The sequence below is a fragment of the Rhinolophus hipposideros genome, assembly GCF_964194185.1.
Source record: "Rhinolophus hipposideros genome assembly, chromosome: 11".
Taxonomy (NCBI): domain Eukaryota; kingdom Metazoa; phylum Chordata; class Mammalia; order Chiroptera; family Rhinolophidae; genus Rhinolophus; species Rhinolophus hipposideros.
Window position 1 is genome coordinate 36,445,664 of NC_138057.1, and position 23,043 is coordinate 36,468,706.

The window sequence follows — 23,043 nt, forward strand, 5'->3', positions numbered from 1 at the left end:
TACCTGTATTACCAAGGTCATAGGATTTTGAAAGAGATGAAGATTTGGGATAACGATCAAGTTCTAATCTTTTCAAAGAGATACATACCACAATGCTCACTTTTTAAGGTTACCTTCAAGGCTGCTTCAAAGGAATAGAAACATTTTTACTTAAAAAGATCATACACAGCATAACACATCTCTCTCTTTTTTTGGGGGGGGGAGGGGAACAGGACTTTATTGGGGAACAGTGTGTACTTCCAGGACTTTTTCCAAGTCAAGTTGTTGTCCTTTCCATCTGAGTTGCAGGAGGCGCAGCCCACCACCCCCTGGACCCTGAGCCACCAGGCCGGCCCCAATACCTCTCTCTTGAGTGCTTCACTTCACAGTGGGATCCACTGGCTTCCAGATGAAGTTCAAAGTTCAGATACCACTAATTCTGATTTTGTTCCTCATGTTTAGACAGTTTCTCCACTGTACTTTTCAGAAACATTGTCAGCTAGAACAGGCCCACTTATTATTCACAAAATATTAACCAGCTTGCCTTCTGGGAGGGAAGGATGGCCCCCAAATACTAAAACCTGAACCCTGCAAAGTGGAGCGACTAAAAGAAAACAGCCCAAGGATTCAGGAAATGGTACAAGTCTTTTAAATCTAATAGTTATTTTATTTTTGTTTCTCTTCAAACGGGAATTTTTTCCAGAATGACCAAAAAGGAAAGATAGCAAATGTTCTAATAGGAACTGACTCTTGCATATTGATAATTAAAACTTTATTGGTGATTATGGTATTTCAGAGCCCCCAGAGGCTTTCCCAATTCTAAAGACTAACTGTGTATCACTGAAATTATACCACTCAGCTTATTTAGAAAATGCTACATAAATTACTACTGTTTATTGTATGTTATATTTTGTGTTAGATTTTACACACACATTTCATTTATTCTGCACAACAATCTTATTAAAGTAGGAATTTTAACCCCGTTTTAAAAATGAGGAAAGACTCTTGTCTGAGTCTGCCCAGCTAGTAAATGACAAGCCAAGACTCAAACCCAGGACTGTCAGACTCCAAACCCAAACTTTGACAACAATACAATTGTTTAAATAAATAGATAAAAATTAAGTGTAACACAAGACTATAGTGTCTGATTCTTCAACTTGCAGACAATCTAAAACTGCCTTTCATTACTAATCCTTTACTCAGAAATTTTCATTGAGACCTACCCACTACTAGGAAGTATATTTTCCCTGAGCTAACTTTCATCCATCCCTCATGTCTCAATCTGTTATTTTCTCAAAAACAACTATATTGACTTTCTAATCTAATTGAGGCCTCTGTTATTATTCTTTCAAAGTATTCTTCTTATCCTTTGGAGCTCTTTTCATAATCGGTGTGTTGATCTGTTTAAAGTTCCATTAGGGCAGGGACCATGTGTGGTGTATTCACTAATTTACAGCCCACTTAGTCCTGTAGACCTAGAGACTAGCATTGTATCTGCCAAATATTAGTACTCTTTTGCTGAATGAGTGCATGGAATGAAAGAAGTTAAACTAGACAGTCAAGGACTTCCATAATCCGGCCCTACTGTATCTTTTCAATCACATTTTGCTATTTTGGGTTAATTTACTGTTCCCTGTGGCGGTCTCTGGCTCCCGGGGACTGTAAATCCTATCTAGCCTTCAAAGTTCAGCGCAAAACCCACCATCTCCCTTAAGGGCCTTGGTCAAGATATACCCAGCCTCCCTTCCACTTCTCACAGACTCACATAGTACTTGCTCACCATACTGGTAGTCTAACCTTAATCATTCAACACTTTGCAGGGTTAATTTACTGTTCCTGCAGGTAGGTCTTCGGTGTCCACCCAGACCTGCATTGTAGTGACACACCAGTCACTAGGCACATGCGGCCTTTATGTACAAATCAATTAAGATTAAGCAATATTTAAAATTCAGCTCCTCGTTCACATTAGCCACATGTCAAGCACTCCATAGCCACATACGGCTAGTAATACTACACTGGACAGCACAGATACAGACTATTTCCAACATCATGGATATTCCAGTGAGTGCCTTGAGTAGAACTGTACTTTATACTTCTTCCTATTCCACTATGAAGATGGAACCTACAGCACCTCATAAACAGTGCAAGTTCAATAACTATTTAAAAGAGTAATAAAAAATAACTTGCTGGAGAACTTCGACATGACCCTAATTCCACTGTAAACAGTTGTCTTCCACATTAGTACAGGGGCTATACATTAAGCTAATGCCAGACCCTGGGTCAAGCCTTTGGTCGTTCTTCCAATCGTCTCTAATAAAAGTCAACCACACAAACAACATTTCTATGGTATTTTTCAGTGCATAGAGTGCTTCACATTCATCAGTCACCATTATACTTCCTGAAGAACACGAAGGCAGCTTAAGCCTAATATTTACCTAGTGACAACTTAAGTGCCAGACACCGTGTGAGGTGGTTTTCCTGGGTTCTTATCAGCCTCGTTAGATCAAGAGAAAACTGAGGCCGAGAGAAGGTAACCTATCCACACCTACGAGTACCAACATCCACTGTATCTTCAACACTTCCTAGCTAGATATTTCTACAAAGTCAGCATGTTTCATGGAGATGTTGGCTAATAAAATTACAATCTATCTTGTGTTTGGGGGGTGGAAAGGAAAACAAAAAGTAAAGAATGAATTTTTTTTTTTTTAATACTGAAAAGTGCAATTAGGTACTAACTTAGGTAAATGATTTTTTTTTTTCCTTTTAACTAGAAATATAGCCTCTTTATTTTGGAAAAAGTAGCTAGATTGGGAGAAAAGTATGGGCAATTTTGAAAAGTTCAAATTATAAGACATTTTAAAAGACGTATAGTAATATTACTGAAGATATTGTTACTATCGGAAATATGTATTAAAAGATAACTGAAGGCTATTATTAAGCAATAGGTTAAGCTACCTAATTTTTCAGACCTATATCACATGTCATTTCAAATGCCCATCTTATTTCATACTTTTAAATCTTGAATGACCCAAATGCTTAAAATAATTATAAATTCTGCATTGATAGAGCGCACATTAATGAGATTTCACCATAAAAATATGATTAAGGAAGGTATCAAAATCCGTTATGAGTTACAATAAATGTGATCCAGAAGAACCGGGAAGTGTTCCAAACAGCCCTGTGTCAACCTGCCAAACCAATGAACACTCAATCTGTTTCCTCATATATAAAATACTGATGCTTTCCTAACCTACCTCAAAGAGGAGAAACTAAGGTGATAACAGTACTTATCGGACTTCTAACAGCTGCTATGATTTCTTCAAGAAAAATAACATCACTGATGAGAAAATAGCCCTTCATTTATTCAACTATTTTTTTTTTTTTTTGGAAGATGTCTCTTCTTTGCACTAAAGCTCTCATTCTCAAAAAGGGATTGAAAGGCTGATATACAAGACATCAAAGCATTCTTTAGAAGGCCTGGTACTCACTATGGTTACTGCCAGGAAATCATTCCAAACATTCATTTTGAAAACGGCAGCAGGCACAAGGGGAAAGGAAGTGGATGTTGTCAGAGGAGGCAGGTGTGTTTTGAGGCCACTAGTGTTTTGTTTTTAATGAGGCACAGTTGCAGGTCTCCAACTGTGTGCCACCAGGGCAAAATGACATCCGAAGGCTTCTAAATTCTTTGATAAGCATCACAGTGAAGGAAAAGAACACTTCATCTAGATGTCGGTTTGGCACCTCTTTTAGGCAGAAAAGCCTAAGAGGTTAAGAACGCTTACAAAGAGTTAATTCCCGTGTGCCAGTTTAAAGAATAAAATATTACAAATAAACTCCATAAACAATTAAAGTGAAAATAACGTACAAGTGGAGTGCAAGCGTCTTTCTTTTGGGAGGAGGAGGGATGGGAAAAGAGCGACACTCTTGCTTCTTCCTAACTCTTTTGTATAACGTTGTAGATAATCTCTCTCCTTCGAGAGCTTCGTGTTTTACTTGCTACTTAAAAGCAGAAGTGTCAGAAGTAATACAGTGTCTTCCCAGAGGACCCCACGTAATATGGAAAGGAAGGGGGGAAAGATACACGTCCGCACTGTGGGGCTCTGCTTAACGAGGGCGGCAATGTTTGGATAAAATAAAAAGTTAACATGCTTGCTCCTTGTAACTAAGTATCAGCTAATGCTAAAAAGTGTCGAGGTGTCCGCTCCTCGATCCATCAGCCGACAGAAGCTACACTGTTGGGAACGCTGCTCACCTTCAAAACAGACTGTTTCCTCGGAGCCTCTCTACCATCTGGGGGAAGCGAAGTGAGAATCAAAAGCAGCCTCACCCCACGCTCGGTTACTAAAAGGGGGGTGGTCGGCCGGTCGAGAATAAGACGGCCGGGCAGCCCACTCCCCGACGTCCGGGACCAACCCCGAACGAGCTGCCTTTCCAAAGCGCACAGACCCACGTCGCGAGCGTGCCCGTGTGCCTCCCGGGGATGTGGGATGTGGGCACACGGAGGAAGTCTTCCGAGTTTCCTGAACTCCTGGGAAAGGGGTGGGAGGGAGCGCGCCACACACTCGCTCCGTCCTGCTGTGCCGGGGTCACTTCTGGGCACTCGCCGGCCAGCGCGCTCCACTAGCGGAAATGGGCCCGGCGGAGGCCGACGACGGTCCCGCCGCGACCTCGCTCTGTCCCCTCTTAGGAGGCGCACGCGGGCCGGGAGCTGCCGTCCTCTCGCCGCCGCCCGAGGTCGGCTCGGGGCTCGGCCCGGTCCCGGCCCGCTCCCGACGACCCCCGGAGGCGGCGGAGGCGGGGGCACCGCCTGCGCGCAACTCACATGTGCGGGTTCCTCCTGAAGGCGTTGGTGATGTCCTTCACCACCCGCTGTACCAGCACCGCCACCTCTTCGCTCGTCTCGGCCATGTTGGCGGCGGCGGCGGCTCGGGCGCGCCTCCGGGAGAGCGCCGCGCAGCCGGCGGGGGGGCCGCGGGGAGCGCGCGCGTGTGCGCCGGGAAGGCCGCGCTCCCGCCTCGGCCCACTCCCCCGCCGCCGCGGCCGCCGCCGAGCACTTCCGGGTCAACCCGCTGGGGGCAGGGGGCGTGGCGTCTGCCGGGGCTGGGCCGCCTGGTTGGTCCCCGACTCTCGACTCTCGTGGCCCCTAGCCGAGTGCGTAAACGTCCGGGAAGGTACTGCAGGGTCAATCGCAAAGTTACACGTTGTCGCTGTTTTACGCATTTTAATGTCTAGTCCCCTCGGAGCCGAGGAACAAGGGGTCCTCAACTCACTCCCCCGGAGCCAGAGACTGGTCTGATACCCCCCCACCCCAGGGCTTAGCTGTCCCAAGAACCAGGCAGGTCCCTGAAAGTCCCTGGATTCGGAAAGTTTCACTGAGAGTTTGTTTTCGTAAACAGTCAGTCCTGTGGCGTGTAGAGAGTTGTTTGCTTTACTTTCCCAGCTGTAGGGATGAGGACGTCCAGAGACGCTCCCAATTGGACCGCGTTGGTGACTTCCTTTTGTCCCGCCTGCCAATTTAATGCGTTAAAGGAAGAACTAGGAAAGGAGGAAATGTTATTTGCCACCTGGATATAGGATATAAAAGTACAGTACAGAAATTTTTTTTTAGATTTTCCACTTGGAATGTGTGGTGGGCCCTTCATAACTGCCACTGATTCCACCAACCAGAATGAACCAACCCTGCAGAGAAAGTATTTGGGGAGAAAGTTACCTTGTTGCTGATGTGTATTATGTATTTAGGCCCAGGATGGTTGCCTCTTTGTACTGAACATGTACAGACTTTTCTTGTTACTCCCTAAACAGTACAATGTAACAGCTATTTAGAGTATTTGCGCTATTTAAAGTGTATAGGATGATGTGAGTTATATGCAAATACTATGCCATTTTTATGAAACTTGAGCATCAATTGATTTTGGTATCTGTCAGGGTCATGGAACCAATCCCCCACCAATACAGAGGGACACTTGTACTTTGTTTTGCATAATGGTTGCTGTCCTTTGAACATTGTCAATTTTGGAGTGAACTATGAGACCTGACAATTAAGTTCATGAACTCATCCTAGAGAAAGTGCTACAAACCTCATTGCTGAATATCACTATGGTCACCTTCGAAGTACTCCCCTTGGGAAGCTATGCACCGATACCAGCGCCTAGTCCAGCCTTCAAAGAAATTTTGGAACTCTTACTGGAATGGCTATCAGAGCCGTCATCGTATTACCCAAAATGTCTCAAATGCCATCCAAATGTCTGCCTTTCAATATTTCCTTTATCTTTGGGTGAAGAAAGAAGTCTTTGGGGGCCAGATTAGGTGAATAGGGAGGGTGTTCCAATACAGTTATTTGTTTACTGGCTAAAAACTCCCTCATAGACAGTGCCGTGTGAGCTGGTGCATTGTAGTGATGCAAGAGCCATGAATTGGTGGCAAAAAGTTCAGGTCGTCTAACTTTTTCACGCAGCTTTTTCAGCACTTCCAAATAGTAAACTTGGTTAATTGTCCAGTTGGTACAAATTCATAATGAATAATCCCTCTTATATCAAAAAAGGTTAGCAACATCGTTGCAACAAGTTCACAAACTTCAGGCCTTCCTGTGTGTGTGTGTGTGTGTGTGTGTGTGTGTGTATAGATAGATAAATAGATATAGAGAGAGGGTGCCAAAAAAATGTACACACATTTTAAGAAAGGAAAAAATTGTTTTAATTGTGATACTCAATATATACCAATAATAAAAGATGAATACAAGTCAACGTTTGACTTCTGCAATTACAAGAGGTGCTCAAAGTGGTTACCATCAACATCCAGAGACTTCTGATTACGGCGAACAACTGCTTGAGCAACGTTGCCCCAAGTGTCCACTTGTGTTCATTTTTTGGCACCCCTGGTATATATAGAGGATATAAACTAAACTGTTAACAATGATTATCTGTATGATAGAATTAATTACTGGAGATAATTAAGATCTATAAATATACATTCTTTATACTCTTCTGGATGTTTCAAACTTTCTACTATAAAAACTAATGTGTGTGTTGAGGGCCTAGCGGGAAAGAAGACACCAAGGAGGTTTTAATGACAGGCATTTGTGAAGAGTTGGAGATGACCTTATAATCTGTTTTAATCTTGGTATTATTCTGCTTATATCATTATGTTGTATTGTTTATTAACTCCATTCGTTTGGATTTGAAGTCCATTTTCTCATAGTAATATTATGCAAGATAGAGTGTAAATAGTACTGAACACATTCTCACTGATTATTACTACAAAAAATACCTTATTTCCTCCATTAAAAAATTAAGTGCTCAATTTATATATATATATATTGATTAATTGTATACATACACATATATTAATTATACATATTATACATATATACATATATATACCTATATATACACATATACATATATATATCAAATAAAATCCTCTACGCCCATCCACGTTGTTGCAAATGGTAAGATTTCATTCTTTTTTATGACAGAGTAATACTCCATTGTGTAAATGTAGCACAATTTCTTTATCCAATTGTCTATGGATGGACATTTCTGTTGTTTCCATATCTTGGCTATTGTGAGTAGCACTGTAGTAAATACAGGGGTGCATATATTTTTTTCAAATTAGTGTTTCGGATTTCTCTGGATAAATACCCAGGGATGGAATTGCTGGGTCATAAGGTAGTTCTATTTTTCATTTTTTGAGGAAACTCCGTAATGTTTTCCATAGTGGCTGTACTAATTTGCAATCCCACCAACAGTGCACAGAGTTCCCTTTTCCCCACATCCTCGCCAGCACTTGTTGTTTGTTAATTTCTTGATGATGGCCATTCTGATAGGTATGAGGTGCTATCTCATTGTGGTTTTTATTTGCGTTTCTCTAATGATTAGTGACATTGAGCATCTTTTCATATGTCTGTTGGCCATCTCTATGTCCTCTTTGGAGAAATGTCTCTTCATGTCCTCTGCCCATTTTTTAATTGGATTGTTTGGTTTTCAGTGCTGAGTTGTATGAGTCATACATTTTGGATATTAACCCCTTATCAGCTATATCATTGGCATATATCTTCTCCCATTCAGTAGGATATCTTTTTGTTTTGTTGAAGGCTTCCTTTGCTGTGAAAACATACTTTTGTTTGATGTAGTTCCATTTTTTTCTTTTTTCTTTTGTTTCCTTGCTCAAGAGGAAAAATCAGTAAAAATACTACTAAGGGTAATGTCTGAGAGTTTACTTCCTATGTTTCCTTGTAGGAGTTTTATGATTTAAGTCTTTAATCCATTTTGAGTTTCTTCTTGTATATGATGTAAGAAGCTGGTTCAGTTTCATTTTTTTGCATGTATCTGTCCAGGTTTCCCAGCACCATTTATTAAATAGACTGTCTTTACCCCAGTGTAAATTTTTGCTTCCTATGTCATAGATTAAATGACCATATAGGCATGGATTTATTTCTGGGCTCTCTATTCTGTTCCATTGATCTATGTGTCTGTTTTTATGCCAGTACCATGCTGCTTTGATTACTATAGCCTTGTAGTATAATTAGGTATCAGGTAGTTTTATACCTCCTGCCTTCTTCTTATTTCTGAGGATTGCCATGGCTAATTGGGTCTTTTATGGTTCCATATAAATTTTAGGATTATTTGTTCTAGTTCTCAGACAAATGTCATTGGTATTTTGATAGGGATTGCATTGAACCTACATGTTGCTTTGGGTAGTATGGACCTTTTAACTATGTTGATTCTTCCTATCCGTGAACATCATATATGTTTCCGTTTATTTGTATCTTCTTTAATTTCTCTCTTCGATATCTTATAATTTTCCGAGTGTAGGTCTTTTACTTCCTTGGTTAAATTTACTACTAAGTATTTTATTGTTTTTGATGTAATTGTAAATGCAATTGTGTTTTTCATTTCTCTTTCTGATAGTTCATTATTGGTGTGTAAAAATACAACTGAGCAGTCCGCCACCGCCACCGCCACCGCTGTCGCCACCGCCGTCGCCACCGCCACCGCCGCGTCTCGGTTTCCGTGCAGGCAGCAGCCGCCGCCGGGACAGCTGCACTGCCGAGCGTCCCCAGGCAGCACGTTGGAAGTTGACAACCATATCCAGCCCTTGCTGAATACATCCGTTCTCCACACATCCAGTGTGACGTCCCTCCAGGTACCGGCTGGGCACCATGGCTGAGAAGTTTGACTGCCACTACTGCAGGAAGCCCCTGCAGGGGAAGAAGTACGTGGAGAAGAATGGCCACCGCTCCTGCCTGAAGTGCTTTGACAAGTTCTGCGCCAACACCTGCGTGGACTGCCGCAAGCCCATCAGTGCGGACTGCAAGGAGGTGCGCTACAAGAACCGCTACTGGCACGAAACCTGCTTTCGCTGTTCCAAGTGCCTTCACCCCTTGGCCAATGAGACCTTTGTGGCCAAGGACGACAAGATCCTCTGCAACAAGTGCACCGCGCGGGAGGAATCCCTCAAGTGCAAGGGCTGCTTCAAGCCGCTTGTGCCAGGAGATCAGAACGTGGCGTACAAGGGCGACGTCTGGCACAAAGACTGCTTCACCTGCAGCAACTGCAAGGAAGTCATCGGGACTGGAAGCTTCTTCCCTAAAGGGCAGGACTTCTACTGCACGACTTGCCACGAGACCAAATTTGCCAAGCATTGCGTGAAGTGCAACCAGGCCATCACATCTGGAGGAATCACTTACCAGGATCAGCCCTGGCATGCCGAGTGCTTTGTGTGTGTTACCTGCTCTAAGAAGCTGGCTGGGGAGCGCTTCACCGCTGTGGAGGACCAGTATTACTGCGTGGATTGCTACAAGAACTTTGTGGCCAAGAAGTGTGCTGGATGCAAGAACCCCATCACGGGGTTTGGTAAAGGCTCCAGTGTGGTGGCCTATGAAGGACAATCCTGGCACGACTACTGCTTCCACTGCCAAAAATGCTCCGTGAACCTGGCCAACAAGCACTTTGTTTTCCATCAGGAACAAGTGTATTGCCCCGACTGTGCCAAAGAGCTCTAAAGTGACAGGGGCTCCTGTCCTGTAAAATGGAATTGAGTCTTGTCCTTTGTGTCCTTGCCCTCTGCCCTGCAACAACTATAGGGAAAGAGTGGCCTTTCACCTCTTTGAAGTTGCTCCTCTGTCTTTTCTCCCATTTTACAGTATTACTCAAATAAGGGCACACAGTGATCATATTAGGATTTAGCAAAAACCAACTGCGGCAAAATTAATTTCGTAATGGCCACAGTTAAAAAAAAACACTTAGATTGACTCTTCTGCATGTTTATCATAGAGCAGAAAAGTGCTAACCATTTAGCTGCTTAGTAATATGAGCAAGAAGCCTAAGAGATAAAGCCCCTACTGATGTGCCCTTCGTGGCTCAGCTGGGACCCATCGTGTCGTCACACGACACCCAAGAGTTGTAGCGGCTGCTCCAACTCACTGCTCACCCTGTTCTGTGAGCTGAAAGAGAACTTACTGAAATGCATGGTTTAACTTTCTCATCAAAACCTTCCTTCTGTTCTTTTTGTGCTTTTGAATGAGTAAAAAGAATTTCCAGAAAAAATAACTCTTGAACTTAGCTGTGATTCTAAACTGACCTTTTCCCTGTACTAATGTTTGCGTTCCCAGTGTGGCATGTTTTCTGAACGTTCCTCCTGTCAAACGTGGAACATGCAGGTGATTTGGAAAGTAGGCAGATCTGAGAAAACGAGCCTGTTTCAGAGGAACATCGTCACAGCAATACTTCTGGAAGCTTAACAAAACTAACTCAGCTGTCCTTTTTCATTTTTTTTTAATTAATAGTTTTGTTTTAATTAATAGCAACATAGTTTATGGGTTTGGAGACTTGCATGGAAACATTTTAGCCCCCTCAATCGTTCCTGCAGTTTTGAAATCATCCTACAGAAGTAACCGTAAAACTCTAGAGGGGTAGCCGAGCAGGTACCAGGACTGTCATTGGCACGGATGTGACATTTCCAAACAGTGACAGGTTGAATTCCTTGTAACATAGTAGCTGCCTGCTCTTTGTCCATGTGTTAAAGAGGCCCACCGCGTCCCTTCTCTTGTGATTCTTAGGACTGTTCATCAAGAGCTTAGCTGGATATCCGGGGGAGTTGGGAGGCCACCATCCTCACAGGCAGAACCAGATTTCCATGTAGTGTTTAGCTGAGATGCAGGATCACCTACTTACTGTATTCTATCTACATTGTTATATTACATAGTAGAATGAGACGATATCAAAAGTGAACATGTAATGATAATACATATTAACATTCTCATAGCCGTGGTTACAGAAACTGATGCCTCATTTCTACATTTTGTCATTAGCTATTATCATCTGATGTTTCAGTGTATCCTTACAGCAATAAAGCAGCACATAAATAAATAAAAATACAACTGATTTCTGAATATTAATTTTGTATCCTGCTATTTTAGTAAATTTATTTATCAGTTCTAATAGTTTTTTGGTAGAATCTTTGAGGTTCTATATATATAGTATCATGACATCCTTTCCAATTTGGATGCCTTTTATTTCTTTTCCTTGTCTGATTGCTGTGGCTAGAACTTCCAGTACTACATTGAAAAAAGTGGTGAAAGTGGGCATCCTTGTCTTGTTCCTGTTCTTACGGTGAATGCTTTTAGCTTTTCCCTGTTGAATCTGATGTTAGCTGTGGGTTTGTCATGTATGGCCTTTATTATGATGAGATATGTTCCCTATATTCCCACTTTGCTGAGACTTTTTATCCTAAATGGATGTTGGATGTTGTCAAATGCTTTTTCTACATCAATTGATATTACCATATAATTTTTATTTTTCATTTTGTTTATGTGGTGTATCACGTTAATTGATTTGCAGATATTGAACCAACCTTGCATACCAGAAATGACTCCCACTTGATCATGGTGTGTGATCTTTTAATGTATTGCTGAATTTGGTTTGCTAATATTTTGTTGAGGATTTTTACATCTATGTTCATTAAGGACATCAGCCTATCGTTCTCTTTTTTTTTCGCAATGTTTTAGTCTGGTTTTGGGATCAGGGTAATGTTGGCCTTGTAAAATGAGCTTGGGAGCCTTTCCTCCTCCTGGATATTTTGGAATAGTTTGAAGAGAATAAGTGTTAATTCTTTTTTGAATGTTTAGTAAAATTCACCTGTGAAGCCATTTGGTCCAGGACTTATTTGTTGGGAGCTTGTTGATTATTGATTCAATTTTATTGGTAGCAATCAATCTCTTCAGATTTTTGTTTCTTCTTCATTCAGCCTTGGAAGATTGTACTCTCTTAGGAATTTATCCATTTCTTCCAGATTGTCCAGTTTGTTGGTGTGTAGTTGTTTGTAGTATTTTCTTAAATATCTTTGTATTTCTGTGGTGTCTGTTTACGTTTCTCCTTTTTCATTCCTGATTTTATTTACTTGGGTCCTTTTTTTTTTTTTCTTGAGTCTGGTTAAAGGTTTTTCAGTTTTGTTTATCATTTTGAAAAATCAGCTCTTGGTTTCATTGATCTTTTACATTGTTTTTTTTTTTAGTCTCTATTTTGTTTATTTCTGTTCTGATCTTTATTATTTCCTTTCTTGTACTCACTTCGGACTTTGTTTGTTGTTCTTTTTCCAGTTCGCTTAGGTGTAAAATTAGACTGTTGATTTTAATTTTTTCTTGTTTCCTTAGGTACGCTTGCATTGCTATGAATTTCCATCTGAAGACTACTTTTACTGTGTCCTATAGATTTGGGGTCACTGTGTTTTGATTTTCGTTTGCCTCAAGGTATCTTTGATTTCTTCCTTGATCTCATTGTTGACCCATTTATTATTTAATAGCATGTTATTTAGTCTCCAGGTGTTTGTGTGATTTTCTGTTTTATCCTTGTAATTGATTTCTAATTTCATACCACTGTGGTCAGAGAAGACGCTTGATATGATTTCAGTCTTCTTAAATTTATTGAGACTCATTTTGTGGCTAACAGCTGGTCTATCTTGGAAAATGTTCCATGTGTACTTGAGCAGAATGTATATTCTGCTGCTTTGGGGTGAAATGCTGTAAATATATCAATTAAATTCATCTGGTCTAAGTGTTATTTAAGGCCGCTATTTCCATGGTGATTTTCTGTCTGGAAGATCTGTCAGTGTCAGTGGGGTGTTAAAGTCCCCTACTATGATTGTGTTACTGTTGATCTTTGCCTTTATGTCAGTCAATATTTGCTTTATATGTTTAGGTTCTCCTATGTTGGGTGAATCAGTGTTTACTAGGGTGATGTCCTCTTGTTGGATTGCTCCCTTTATTATTATGTAATGTCCTTCTTTGTCTCTTTATTTTGAAGTCTATTTTGTCCAATAGAAGTATTCCTACCCCAGCTTTTTTTTCTCATTTCTGTTTGCAGGACATATCTTTTTCCATCCCTTTACTTTCAGTTTGTGTGTGTCTTTCGATCTGAGGTGGGTCTCTTGTAGACAACACATGTGTGGGTCTTGTTTTCTTATCCATTCAGCTACCCTATGTCTTTTGATTGGAGTGTTTAATCCATTTACATTTAAAGTGATTATTAATAGGTACATAGTTATTGCCATTTTATTATTCATATTTTTGATCGTCATTTGTTTGTTTTCTCCTTTCTGCTGCTTAAAGAAGTTCTTTTAACATTTGTTGTACTACTGTCTTGGTGGTAATGAATTCTCATAGCTTTTTCTTGTCTGGGAAACTCTTTATCTCTCCTTCAATTTTAATGATAGCCTTGCTGGGCAGAATAATCTTGGTTTTAGGCCTTTGTTTTTCATCACTTTGAATATTTTCTGCCACTCCCTTCTGGCCTGAAAAGTTTCTGTTGAGAAATTAGTAGATAGTCTTATAGGAGCTTCCTTGTTGTCTTTCTCTTGCTGCTTTTAGGATTCTCTCTTTGTCTTTAATCTTTGCTATTTTAACTACAATGAGTCTAGCTGTGGGCCTGTGTAGATTCATCTTGATTGGGATTCTCTGTGCTTCCTGGGCTTGTATATATATCTATTTCCTTTGCCAGATTAGGGAAGTTTTCAGTCATTATTTCTTCAAGTAGGTTTTCAATGTCTTGCTCCTTCTCTTCTCCTTCTGGTACCCCTATGATGCAAATGTTATGCTTGATGTTGTCCCGATGGTCCTTTAAACTATCTTCATTGTTTTTTTTTAATTCTTTTTTCTTTGTCTTGCTCTGATTGGGTGTTTTCTGCTAAATCACTGATTTGATCCTCTGCTTCATCTAATCTGCTGTGACCATTCTGTGAATCGTCCTGAGAACACTGCAGCCAGCCACTCCTCGCTTCAGGCTCACAAAAACCTGAGAGCTGCCCAGGAGAGGATGTGGCACAGGTTTTGTTTCACTGCCCACCACCAAAAGCCCTCTGGGCGGCCCTGGGCCATCTGTCCATGTGTGGAGAATGCCTCTGGCAATGGAGCTCTAGGTGGGTGGAGCAGGGTTCCAGGGAGCTATGGGGTGTGGGTGGTGGTTTTTACAAAATTAATGCAGTTTCGGTTCTTGCACCAGTGCTGGGCCTGTGACCACTTGACAAAAACAACCCGAGAGCACTGCGACCAGCCCACACTCTCCTCTGGCTTGCAAGTGCCCAAGAGCTGCCAAAGAGAGGCTGCAGTGCAGGGTCTGAGTCACTGCCCACTGCCAACAGTTCCTGGGCCACCATGGGCTGCCCACTGCGGTAAGAGGCCTCCACAGCTTATGGGGTCGGGGTTGACCAATCAGCAGCCCAGAGTGCCCTGGGCCATGCAGCACCAGCTGTGCAGGGCAGGGGCCCAGAGCGCCACTAAGGTGGTGCACACGCATGGATTGCACCAGACCAGTGCAGACTCAGATATGGCCCTTTGGAGGAGGGTTCAACATAGAAACGATGGTGCCCTCCTGTAGGCTAAACGTGCAGCAGGCTCCACGCAGGGATAATGGCTCCTATCCCTTCAGCCCTTGCCTTGGAGCCTCACAATTCAATCTTTCCCTGTATGTCTCTGGTGTCCCTGGAGCTGCCGCCCCTCCACTAGATACCAGGGGAGTGTTTGCAAGCAAGTGAATGAGTGTGGGCTTTTTTAGAGAGCATCTGGGTTTCCTGCCGCCTACCATCTCACTGGGAAAGGCAGGCAGACAGAGACCTTGCTGATTTTCACGGTCAGTGCAGGACCACTGGGCTCGGGAGCCGGTATGGGGCTGGGACCTCTCCTTCTGGGGGCACCTCTGCCACTGAGGTATCCATCCTGGTGCTCAACCACTATCTTTGGGTTTAAGGTCAGCCCGTTTCATGAATCCTCCCCTCCTACCAGTTTCAATGTGGCCTCTTCTTTATATCCTTAGTTATAGGAGTTCTGTTCAGCTAGTCTTCAGATGATTCTTGAGGTTGTTCTATAATTTGTAATTTGAATGTGATCCGGGGAGGCAGCAGGCATAGCATTCTCCTAATCCAGCGTCTTGGACCTGTCTTCCTGTCGTTAACTTTTAAATGTAGAATGTTAACATGTATGTTAACATATTATTGAGTAAAGAAAGTTAGAAAATGGTATGTATATTACATTACAACGACAAAAATTGGAAAGTTTTGTATGAAAATATTAACGGTGGTGTTGTATTGTTATCCTTCCTTCTTTCCTTCCCTCCCTCTCCCTCTTTTCTCCCACCCTTCCTTTCTCCTTTCCTTTCTTCCTCCCTTCCTTCCTTCTCTATTTCCCTTTCTTATTTTCTGCAATACACATAAAATTTTTTTAAATCTTGAGAAAAAATTGCAGCTAGGTGAATGATAGGTTGCTAATTGACAGAATTGGGAACTCTATTACGGATGATGACATGAATGTCAGCAGTCGTGATTGATACCAATCAGGGAACTGGCAATGCAAAGAGAGAAGTAGACATTTATATTTAGCAAATAATTGTTTTACCTAATGTTCCCTCTGAAAATATTTGTTGACATATTTAGGTCTCAAATGATTGAAAACAGACATCTAGACTGAGTCAAGGTCCCACCTAGAGTTAAATGTGACTGTGGTTCTTGTGCAGTGGGAATGAAAGAGGACAGTATCCATGTGAGGACATTTTGGGAGCTCAGTGAAGCCTCCATGGATGTTATCCTCTCAATGCAAGAGAACCCACAAATAAATGACCTTAAAAAGGCTTCCTCAGGGCAAATTTAGTTACTTCAGAGTCTTTCCTTCCATGAATCCCTCTGATTGTAGAAGCTGGAAGTCTGCATTTAAAATGAGACGTAAACCATACTGCATGTTTTGGAGGCCTGTGGGATTCACAGCTTTGGTCTATGTATTTCTGCCTCCTCACCTTTCTTATGCTGCTCTCTCTGCCTGTATTGCCCTTTCTCCCCTAAATGGTATCTATAACCAGGTTAAATACTACATAAGTAGTCATCTATTTATAAATTCTAGCTTTGGACAGAAAACAAAAATCTACATATCCATCTCCAAAATATGTAACCCCTACCTACCCAATCTGAGAAGTGAGAATGTGTGACCATTGTATTACCAATGTCAGCTGTAAACTTGGTCTGATGAAAACACCAAACCTGTGCTCTTTGGGTAGATCAAATGGGGTTTAAATAGCTCAATGATACAAAAGGAAACCCATCAGCAACGTCATTCAGGACAGATGGAGGTTCCAGCTTCTGAAATCCTCACCACCGGGTGCATGGTTACAGATGGTCACATCTGAGTAAGGGGCATATCTGTCCTTCTGGAGACTTAATGGTCATTCTCTTTACATCTGGATTTAAATACACAAGACTGGATCAGTTCTCCAAGTAGCCTGGCCTGCATATGTGCTGGGGCTACTTCTTTGGAGTGAGGAGCACTTTTTTTATACTGTGGAAATAAATGAGGACCAACCAAATGAGGACAAGCAAAGGCTATTTATTCAGAGCTTGCTGTAGCAAGGGAGTCAACCAACATTACTTGCATTTTGGCAGAGACTCAAAGGCAGGCATAAAAGTGGAAAAAAGAGAGTATTCAGGTATATTATGTTGGCATGGGGAAGTGATAGGCAGGCTGGGAACAAAAATTAGGAAAGCTTTCAGATGTTAATCAAGCCCTGGCCATTTGAGATTGATTGTTGTAGGGGTTATTGTTTGGCTTTCTGGACCTTCACTAGAGATAGCAATCTGACTTGCTGCATGTCTGACATAGCAGGCTGGATTCTTGGGCTGGTTGATTTCCTGGGCAGGTGGTTACAGGTTATGGGTCTGACGTTTATGTTCTGGTCATTGTTATTTGAATATTCAATCTCTCTATACAACACATGTTGTGGTTACAGTAGGAGGTACAATGCAGTACAATAAACCTGAGCGTGAAGTCTCCATTCATTGTTCTGGATCTCTCCAAACTGCCGCATCCTAATCCAAGTCTACTGTATTCTTACATGGCACTGCAGAGCTAGAATAGGGGTCACTTTCCCAGAAGCCTCTGGGAGTCACGCTTACAAACCCTTAGATCAGCTATAAAGCATATCCTGCAATTACAAAAGAGTATGGGCAGCAAACGGAAGGCAACCAGAAGCAAGGACTGGTTTTTCTCCCAAACCACCTTCATCGCTACCATGTTTTATTCATACACCTTAATGCAACCACTGAGTGAGTCTCTGAAATTCTTTCCCACTACTCTTTCTTGGATTAGGCGATGTAGGACTGTGTCATCTAGACAGAGCTATTCATTTTTGTGGAGTTGTAGTGATAAATTGGGCAACTTGTCGAAGGACATGAAGATGATGTATCCTGACAGTCAAATTACCCTTGGATAGGATACTACATGCAGGTGCTCAGAAACTCATTCTGGGAATTGTAAAGATCCTGCTACACCCCTGGCATGGAGTTTAGATTAGAAGGAAGCAAAGACACTGAAAAGTAAATCAACTAATCTTTCTTCCTTGGGTTTTGTTTGAATAAGATGAGAGATTGTCAAGTACTGAACTGATTTTTATACATACACTTAAAATGTAGCAGTTGGATGGCTTTCAACAAAGAATAGTAAGTAACAATAATAAAATGTTGGCATGCTTTCTTACCATCCACTTAGAAACATTTCTACTTGCACTACCAGAGGCCATAATGCTTTAACCCCCAGCTGTCTGAGATGTTCTATGAATCCCATGTCTCAAATGATTTCAAATGAGATTGAGGAACAAACTAATTTAAACTCAGTCCAATCATACAAGCATTTGTTGATGGAATGCCTTTTTATGTAAACACTGTCAGTCATCTTACATAGTGTCAAAAGGTGACATTTCATTTCTGATCTTGAAAAATAGGGGAGATACAGGTTAAAGAATATGTTGGAAATGCTTCATAGGAACCACTGGTATAATTAAAAATAGAATGTATACTATTTGAAATCAATGGAAAATATAATAGCAAATATAAAATATAATATATATTTTATATTATATAAAATAAAATATAATAGCAAATATAAAAGCTTACTCTCTAGGTAGTAGTTCTGATCCTAGTATTAATATTGGGGCATGCGTATATTTTAAGTTTATTTATTTTTCCCTGATCTGGTTTCAGTTCATCTGTATTCAATCCCCCTCTCACTTCCTATCTCTCTTCCTTCCCTCCTCCTATCCTTTTCTTCTTTCCTTCCCTGCCACTTAGGTTGTGCTAATAAAACACAGAGTAAAATGTATGGGACACAGTCGCGCCACTGTGCTGGCCTTCGGTCAGAGTGCAACACTGTGCTCTTTTCCAAGAAGCCCGTTTTAAGGGGATCAGGATCAAAGTGATGAACATCCAGAGGTTTTAGCCACAATAAAAATGAAGAACAGGTCGCTTTGTTTACCTGGGAAAAGAGAAGGTAGATCAACCCTCTTCAAACATCTGAAAGGATCTCATGAAAGAGAGAAACATGACAACTTGCATCTTCCAGAAACAGAACCAACAGGTGCATCTAACAAGAAGCAAGAAGGTTCACATGAGCTCAACTTAAGGTGGAACTTATGATCTTACTTGTACACAGTTGGAACGGGCCACCTTTGTGACCAGTGAGCAACTCCTCTGAGCTCACTAAGGGCACGAGAAGTATCCTCAGCAGTATTTTAGAGTCCAGGGCACATCTCTACTTTGGCTAAGATGCTACACCAAATAACCTTTACTCTTCCTACCACTGAGCTCAGATTTTAGGCTTGTTTATTCCATATATTTAGATAGAAAATAAGAAATTATGGCCATCTACAAAAAACATTTATTCCACATTGTGACTATAATGGAAGGCAATTTTGTGCCACAGTATTGAAGAAACCTTTCAAATTGGTGAATCTGAGTAATCATTAATATTTTACTTCCAAAATAGTCCTCTTTGTAATATGCCAAGAAAAAAGAGGCAATTAATTTTTACACAAAATATTCTCACATATACCCATACAGTGGGAAAATATGCATTTTTCCAATAATAAGGTTCAATCAAAAATAGAAATTTAGTTCATATTAAATGAAATAGAATAGACACTGATAAATGAGAAGCAATGACACAGGATGAACTTTATAATTAAATTTAAAATGCATTTCAGAGTAGTTTCCTTTAATATTAAAACTCTAATTCTTGATAGAATTGGATACAGGCTTTTTGAATATTTTTGTAGAGGATATTGAGATCTTGGTAGTTTTTTTTTTAGAATTTTATATGAAAATAAAATCATACTTGTTCTAAAGTCATATTTTTGGGGAAAGCAAAGCATTTAATCTTCCACTGTGGAATAAAAGTTTTATGTTGAAATGTTTTAGAAATCCAGAACCCCTTTCCATCTCTGGATTCTTGAGTAACAAGAGAATTCTGAGGAAGAAATACTCAAGTCCTCTAGTCTTATCAAGGACCATGGCCATACCACAGGGAGTTGGAGTTACTCACACAAAGGAAAATCAATCCAGACACAGAGGATGAGAGCAAAAGAAAGGCAAAGTGTGAGCCAGACCTTCTTTAGTACAGAAATGAAATATTATCCCAAGTGACAAGGCAAAGGGACAAGAGACACAAATAATTTGACAATATTTTATGAAAGCCTTGGGGTATTGCATTGTATCATTTCAGAGGAAGTTAATAAGGGAGGAACTTTGGAAACTTAGCGCTGACCTAACATACAGCTACTTACTATCTTGGTGGAAAAGTCAATGTTGCTAGAGGAGACAAAGTTACAGAGGTAAAGGCTTAGCTGAAGAAATAGTCCTGTAGTCTTAGAGACCAGACTCCTCTCCTGCAAACAGAAGAATGAATATATACTGGTCTATAGAGAATGAGAATGAGAGCATTCCTTGGAATCTAAAGATAAGAAGAGAAGACTGACTTCTGGCTTTGTCTCTTGCTAGTTATGTGATCCAGTTTACTCATTTTAGCAAAAGATATGACATTGTATACCCCAGATCAGTTTTGTGAGGGCCAAGTTAGAAAGTATGTGTAAACAAGTTTTATAAAATGATACATGGATGGATGTCTTATTTCTGTTTCTGTTGGTTTTTGCCTACCAGGCATGCTTTCCTTTTATTTTGGAAATAGCAACCAACTTTTCCCTTTAGTCCAATCTCATACTTTTAGTCAAAATTGCTCAGTAGGGGCAGACCTGATCCCTGGAGGGGAGCCCATGACAAAGACCAAGCTGGGAGAGAACCATATCACAACCCGGCCTGGGTAGGATGTTTTCAGAACAATCATACGAGCCAAGTCAGGCCAACTGGTTTCTAGGACTTTTGCTGGAACTAGAGGAAACTTTATGTTGTGAGATAGTGGGGGAACAGTATAAATTGGGGCCTTTTGGGGAGGGCTTGCCTGAGAATAAGCTAACCAGAGAAGGAAAGCAGAACGATGAAATGGTTCTGCCCTGGAGTTCAGATGTGCTTGTAGCCAGAAGTGCCCCTGGGACTCCCAGTTACATGAGTCCAAAAATTCCTCTTTTCATCCTAACTATGTAGTTTGATTTGGTTTTCTGTTATTTGTCATCAACATTGTACTAGATGATGTCACAAATGATTAGGGGAAATTTAACTAGAAATCATTAGTGTTACTTGAAAAACTTATGTACCTGATTTACACTAAAGCAATTATATATCTACTTCAAATTGAAAGCTTAAAAGCAGGGAAGTTTTCATTTCTTTCTGTACATTTTCCTTCTTAGGCTCTGTCTTCCAGAGTTAGCATAATAGAAAGGTCCTAAGAACATTAAAGTTTCCTTTTGGTGAAATTATAGTAAATTTTCTTTCCAAATAGTTTGAATACCATAATTTCAGCCTATCTTCTATTAATACAAATGTTTCAAAATGCTTTGGGTTGATTACGTTAATTTTTCTTCATAACATTTTATTATTTACGAGTATTTACTTTTTCATTCATCAAGCATATATTCAAAGTCCCTGAATCCAGGCCTAAACCTTTATTAATTTTTCTTTCGGTAGGAAAAAAAATAGATTCAAGAACAAACGCATAACAGACTTTTTAAAAAAATAACAAGTAACTGAGAATTTAGCTAATATTTAATGAATTATTTACATGTTTTAAACTCAAAACCAGGGATTCTTCACTTTTTTGTATGTGAGAAACAGAACTTTTGAACATCTAGTGAAGTCTATGGACCTCTTTTCTGAATAATGATTTTTAAATGCATAAAATAACACAGAATTACAAAGAGAACTAATCATAGTAGCGTATGTAAATGCTAAAAAATGGCAAATGAATGACATAGTATTATATGTACTTTTAAAAAATGAATGCATTAATTAAGAAGTCCCAGCATGGATCTAATAACTATCAGAATTTCAAAGTAGTATGAGTGTGAATTCTGTTTTGGGATATTTGCAACAGCAATCACATAATAAAAAGATACCTGTGATTTCTGTTTGTGATGAAGTCACAAGCATTGCTAATGCCATGTGGTCTGTTGCCTACTTTCGTAAGTGAAGGAAATGCAAATCTCAGAAGTTAGAGAAAACAAAGCTGTAATTATTTTTTTTTTGGTCCGAGTTATGAATTCTGGGTTAATACCTATTTTAAATATTTTCTTGTAAATGACACTTGTTAAATAGACTGTTCAAAGTAAACTTGGAATAAGATTTGTACTCAAATGATATTTTAGTTAAAGGAAAATTTAAATTTATTTTAAATTAATTTGTTAACATTAAATTAATTTTAATTTATTGGAAAATATGCCATAATTTAAAATATAACTAATCAGTGTTTTATTACACCAGGAGACTAATACTGCACAAAGATGGGGTTGAGAGTCCAACTGTCCGCATTCAAATCTTGTCTTTATTATTTGGTAGCTGCATGATTTTGGAAAGTTATTTGAATTAAGTAAGCCCTATTTTTTCACCTTTAAAATGGATCTAAAAGAGTTCCAATTTCCTAAGGGTGTTGTGATAATTAAATGATGTAATTACCTATGTTGGAATTCCTAGTATAGTGCATAGCAATTAGAAAGTGCTAAATGAATACTGGCTTTGCTTTTTCCTGATGACCATTCAGGTTCCCTGCAGTGTGCTACACACTAGGTTTGCCAAAATGATGGGGTCCTCAAGTCATGCTAGCCGGGAAGATAAACATACAAATGCTGAACTTTTGTACAATATGATGGGTGACATCATAAAACTTGTTCAAAATGCTGCAGGAGCAGAGAGGAGGGAGTGTTCGGTTCTAGCTGGAGAAGGTGGAGTGGGCAGTGGAGAGAGGGAGACAAACTTTAGTAGAGAAGATGATACTTGTGCTGAGTGTTTAGTGCTAGACCAGCTTGGTTGGTTTTGCTGATGGTCCAGCATCACCCATCTTCAGTTTATATATATATATATAAGTATATATATATGGGAAGTATATATATATGGGAAGGGAAAGCAGTAGTGACAATTTCTTTGGATAGACTTCGCATAATGCTATGGTCTTCTCTTCTCTTCTCCCCTTTCCATTCAAGTCAAGTGAGAGGGGTTTTGTAATATTCTCAGAGAGTTCCACATGTTCCCCAGGGATTTGGAGCACTTGGTGAATGGTACCCATTTCCAGTCTAGAAATGTGTAAAGGTCAAAGGCCTCCTGGAGCTGTGTGTGATGGCAGAGCCTGGAGAGAAGCAGTCTATGCTTCCACGGTTT

At 40.3% G+C, this 23,043-nt stretch overlaps 2 protein-coding genes across 3 annotated transcripts in view; one reads left to right on the plus strand and one right to left on the minus strand.

Annotated features, from left to right (window-relative positions):
- Positions 1-5,015, minus strand: part of PTAR1 (protein prenyltransferase alpha subunit repeat containing 1) — a 41,596-nt gene extending 36,581 nt beyond the window's left edge. The window contains exon 1 of the mRNA XM_081067517.1: positions 4,802-5,015. Within this exon, the coding sequence (XP_080923643.1) occupies positions 4,802-4,887 (86 nt within the window). The 5' untranslated portion in view covers positions 4,888-5,015. The remainder of the gene's footprint in view (positions 1-4,801) is intronic.
- Positions 5,016-5,050: 35 nt separating this feature from the next.
- On the plus strand, positions 5,051-12,126 carry LOC308504901 (four and a half LIM domains protein 1-like; the record flags this gene model as incomplete). 2 transcript variants are annotated; one of them, XM_081066406.1, is made up of 2 exons in its annotated part: positions 5,051-5,150; positions 8,889-12,126. In XM_081066406.1, one exon carries the CDS (start codon positions 9,140-9,142, stop codon positions 9,980-9,982), a length of 843 nt encoding a protein of 280 aa, XP_080922532.1. In that variant the 3' UTR covers positions 9,983-12,126. The 2 variants fall into 2 exon arrangements, with proteins under 2 accessions (XP_080922532.1, XP_080922533.1); XM_081066407.1 differs by lacking the exon at positions 5,051-5,150 and having other exon boundaries at positions 9,140-9,630; positions 9,815-10,035.
- Between the last annotated feature and the right edge of the window lie 10,917 nt (positions 12,127-23,043).